The sequence below is a fragment of the Limulus polyphemus genome, unplaced genomic scaffold, assembly GCF_000517525.1.
Source record: "Limulus polyphemus unplaced genomic scaffold, Limulus_polyphemus-2.1.2 Scaffold4912, whole genome shotgun sequence".
NCBI lineage: Eukaryota > Metazoa > Arthropoda > Merostomata > Xiphosura > Limulidae > Limulus > Limulus polyphemus.
Genome location: NW_013670522.1, coordinates 59,716 through 65,009, shown reverse-complemented (window position 1 = coordinate 65,009; position 5,294 = coordinate 59,716). Strand labels below are relative to the sequence as shown.

The following is a 5,294-nucleotide window of genomic DNA, read 5'->3' as shown; positions in this document are numbered from 1 at the left end:
AGAGATACATGCAAAGGTGCGGTTTTAAGTTTTGTAGTTCTTATGGCCGTTTTCGCGTTTTTTACAATTACATATAAGGGAAGCAACTTTTCATAACCTTTCATTAATCATGAATTTACATAATTTCCGTCTAGTATACATATATATAATGTTATCATATTCTGAAACAGGACATATTGGCGAGTCAGAAACAACCAAGACACATTTTATAAACCCTATTTCTATGTCCAACCCTTCCGCCACCACACTGAAACTCATATTCCATGGTGATGTTTGAATATACAGCAATGTTTATTTTAAACACGATATTCGTCTTGATTGGCAAGTACCAACAATCCATACTTTTTAAAACAATAGTTTAACACTATATTCCAGAAGTCGAAACGGTACATAGGAACCACTGCTGTACTCCAGTTTCAATGGCACAAGTGGACAAGAATGGTCCCCCCCCCCACTAATCTACCGCAGGATGACCCACTCACACCCATGAAAAAACAGCTGGATAGACTGAAACAATTGAGGTAAAGTGTCTTGCTCATTAATGCTGGAAATATTTTGATCTTATTAATAACTCACTAGAGTGAAATCTATTGTACCATAGAATAAAAAGCATTACCTTTTTCTCTGTGAAAACTCCATTATCAGCCACATTTGGGTTGCTGTTCGATCGATCGCCTAAATCCATTTCATTATTTTCATTTGTTGAATCTTTATCGTTGTCTATAAGGTGCAGGTTAGGTTGAGAACGGCCTAGCTGACGAGCTCGCTGTCGTCTGTTAAAAAATTGAAATATAATTCAATTTATTAAAAAAACACACAATATGGCACTGGATGCGGATGTGTTTACCGTAGCTAAAAACTATAAAAAACACAAAATATGGCACTGGATGCGGATGTGTTTTCCGTAACTAAAAACTATAAAAACACACAATATGGCACTGGACGCGGATGTGTTTTTCGTAGCTAAAAACTATAAAAAACACACAATATGGCACTGGATGCGGATGTGTTTTCCGTAGCTAAAAGCTATAAAAAAACACACAATATGACACTGGACACGAATGTGTTTTCCGTAGCTAAAAACTATAAAAAACACACAATATGGCACTGGATGCGGATGTGTTTTCCGTAGCTAAAAACTATAAAAAAATCAAAACTTTATCCATACCATTATGGCTACGACAACACTAATCATTTTAAGATAGGAACATTAATGTTTAGTTTTGAACGATAGTGTAAACGTTTTAAACATACAGTTTGCAAATTGAAACTAAGTAAAGTCTTACAATATTGTAGGTACTTTGTTCGATTTAACCACACTAAAACTTAAAACTTTATAAGCATAGATGTTGTTTCGCTATTAATCACAAAGCCACACAAAGGGCCATCTGTGCTCTGCCCACCACGGGTATCGAAACCCGGTTTCTAGTGGTATAAGTCCGCAGATATACCGCTGTGCCACTGGGCGAAGGGGGACATATATAAGGAAAAAGACTTGAAAAATAAGAAATAAAAATATATAAAATTTTCTTGAAAAAAAAAGAACACCAAAACCCCGAAAATACACGTATGTAGAGAACGAAACTGGTTTTGAAATACAAAAATAAAGAGGTATTACTAGTTTAAGCTGCAGTCTTCTTCTTCAATGGGTTCTGAACCAGGGAGGGTCAGGTTCAGCATTGACTTCAGCTGCACGAACAAACGATGAAGTCTATTTACAGAGGGCGCCCTTTCTGAAATGTATAACACTCGATGATAGAAAAGAAGTTCGTGGAATTAAATATATTTTCTTTTTTTCCCTTGAGGTTGAGAACGACCCTTTTTTTTAATTTCTAAATAAGTAAATTCAACCACACATTACGCTTGAAGGTTGTTCTTTATTTATTTTTAAGCCCAAATTAATAGGATGATAATCTTGTTCCGGTCTCTTAGAATAAACCTAAAGGTCAGGAAGCAACTGACAGGAGATTAGTCACTACGTCCAATAACGCCAAAATAACCGAATACGTACAACTTGAAGGACTCTCCACGACACAAAATTAGCAGACATCCTATTACGTCATTACTCGCGCTGTCCGAGCTCACGAACCAGAAACGTTCGAACACTAGAACATTACGTGTCAAATAAATAATAATTCCAGACCATATTTGAAACCGGACTAGAATATTATATATAAGTTTGTTACTTGCTCCTGTAATATATCATCTAACTTTATCTATTAACAAAAATGAAAAACAAAAAACAACATCAAAATAACACTCATGGAAATAAGCATTCTCTCCGTTTTAACCAAATGCAAACTATTTAAGGTGAACCAATTTCAAAACGTAAAAGTTAGATAGTTTAAAATTATTTTATAAATTTCGATACCACTGTATTAAGGTTGTGAGAGAGCAATACATAGTTTCATCCGGTACAAATTTCACTTTAAAAAAACACTCATCATAATAAACTTTCGATATGTAAATATGAAGGTGGCGTCACATGGTGAGAAAATTATAAAACTATTTTCAATAATCCTATTTCTTGCTCGTATTTAAGGATGAATATTATATTTTTGGAAATGGTTGATATACATATTTTTAATCTTCGTAATGTTAAATTTGAGATCAACCTATTAGGATGAACATCAACAGAATATTTTAGAAACAGGTCCCAGGATTACCACGATCGTAGCTTTAATTATCGTTTATCGAAACAAAGGAATTGACATAAAAAACCACTGGAACCTGAAAGTATCGTAAATTATAATCTTAGTTCTCGAAATTACAAATATATTTTGAGTTTTGCGAATGTATTCCAAATAAATCTTTTCAAAATTAAAAGTCTTGTAATGCCTCGGGAAGGAATTTAAGGAACTAATTCTAATATTAATTCTCACATTTTGTAATTTCATATTTGCCAAACATAAAACATGGAATTTCAACTAATCACAACAAGCAAGAATCAATTACTCTAGCCCCCAGTAGCTCAGGGGTAAGCCTGAAGGCTTATAACGTTAAAAACCGGGTTTAGATACCCACGGTGGGAAAAGCACAGACAGCCCATTGTGTAACTATGCGCTTACCAAACAAATCAATAACTTCAAAAGTATTACATAAGTGTCGTCATCTGGTGGTAAATTAACAATTTAATTAATTTAAAACGACACGTTCACAAATATATATGTTCTAGTTACTAATTACTCAGACTCACTAAATATTTATTTCATACATTTGAATGTGAGCTCTAAAATAACTGAGACAGATCTTTTGAACTTCTACATTTAAATTTTTCAACTTTTATCAAAATTAAGCCACGTTAATTTTATGTCAAATTATTAGTTTACATAAATATTTTACGGTGGTTCATACCAGTGGCACTAACGTAGTTGGAAGCCAACCGGCAGCTGGATTTTTTGGTGTAGTCGAACCCTAAAATCGAATTCAGTTCATTAAGGAAAAAAAAAGTCAGTTGTTTTCTTTTGTGATTTTAAATAACTGGAAAAAGTTCTTGACTGTATCTCCTATTTATACGAATTAAACGATAATTATATACAGATCCAATAAAATTAATATTTTTCTTAATTATTGGAAACATTTTATATTAAATATATAAACACATTGACTTTTCAGTAATCTAGTAGGTTTTCTGTAAATATATTTGACACGAAGTTTTTTTTACTTCTCATATAACTTGTTACTGGGTTTGTTCCCGGGTAAGTTTATGGAATTACAATGCTAAAATTCGGGGATCGAGTCCCTGCGGTATACAGAGTGCAGATAGACCATTGTGTAGTTTGTTTGTTTGAAGTTAAGCACAAACCTACAAAAAAGGGCTATCTGTGCTCTGCCCACCACGAGTATCGAAACCTGGTTTCGAGCATTGCAAGTCCGCAGATATACCTCTGTGCCACTGGGCGACCCTGTTGTGTGGTTTTGCACTTCAAAACAATAGTTACTGACAGTGTCGTAGCTACAAGGGATCCCCCTCCCCGCATAAAAAGTAAATGGTCCCTTACATTTATTTCCATAAAATTGTAGTTACGATTCTGGCTGATTTTGGCCCCTTTTTAGTTGCATACTTACTCCACTGATTATTGAGTTATTCATAGCAATTTATTTGTCGTGACCTTTACACTGTGACCTCTCTAATGTGGTTGTTACACATGTATTATGTATGTTTATATATGGTAATAAATTGTGCTGTTCAGAATTCTTACTTCACAGAAAAAATAATAATACCATGAAATATCATGTTAATAACAAACTTCGTTTGTCTATTTAAAAGTTACATTTGTAATTACCAATCTATATATCCCTGGTGCCCCCCAGTGACACAGCGGTATGTCTGCGGACTTACAACGCTAGAAACCAGATTTCGATACCCATGGTGGGCAGAGCACAGATAGCCCATCGCGTAGTTTTGTGCTTAACTACAAACAAAACAGCCCAAAACCCCATGTGTTTCCCAGGTGGGGTAGCGGTAACTCTACAGATTTACAACACTAAAATCTGGGGCTCGATTCCCGGCGGTGAACACAATAGGTGGCCCAATGTGACTTTACCCTAAAACAAACATCCCTGGTGACTGATTCGAGGCTCAATTCCTGTGGTGGGCACAGTATAGCGACTAAGCTAATCTATAAATTAAATTGATTAAGCGGTGCATGTTAAAGCTTAAATTAATGGCATAAACACAGTATTTCACCGAACCATGGAAATGGGTTTTTGAAAATGAATTCAGTTATCGAATCTTTAAAGTTATTTTTTATTTTACGTTTGATAACAAAACTTTATAGACTTAAAAAATATAAAAAAAGAAATTATTCAAAATTGCAAAATACACGATTAGTGGTAAAATATTCACAATATATAAAACATTTTTATTGTAAGAGGACATTTTAAGGTCACATCTTTCTTCCCCGTAAGATGATGCGTTAGCATTTCGTGGTGATGACGTCATTTGATGGTACCACTATGACGTGCCTTTTCCAGCTAGCTGAACAGACACAAATGGGGCAAAGTGAGGAGAAAAGTGACGTTTTTGCTGATCTTATCAGTTTTTGTTATCACCAAATAACACAGTGAAGTAAGAGATTACGAAAGTCCCACCCTGCAGAAAGGTTTTTGTCAAAACACACTTTTGTACATAAAAACTCCGTCCAGCTGCAGCTCAACAGAAAAGGTGATGTCGCAATGGTCAACAAAGGAGGAATATATTGGTTGTAGTCATACTGTTAAGTCTCTGCTTGTTTGTTAGATTCCGGTATAAATTATTTCCGAGGAACTTCAGCGATACAAGTCCCTTCTTG

The 5,294-nt window shown here is 34.7% G+C and overlaps 1 protein-coding gene across 2 annotated transcripts in view; it reads right to left on the bottom strand.

Moving 5' to 3' along the window:
• The window catches only part of LOC106471863, a 56,869-nt gene that overhangs the window by 8,338 nt on the left and 43,237 nt on the right, over nucleotides 1-5,294 (bottom strand). For both annotated transcript variants that reach the window (XM_022400479.1, XM_022400478.1), the window contains exon 3: nucleotides 617-773. In XM_022400479.1, the coding sequence (XP_022256187.1) occupies nucleotides 617-773 (157 nt within the window). The remainder of the gene's footprint in view (nucleotides 1-616; nucleotides 774-5,294) is intronic.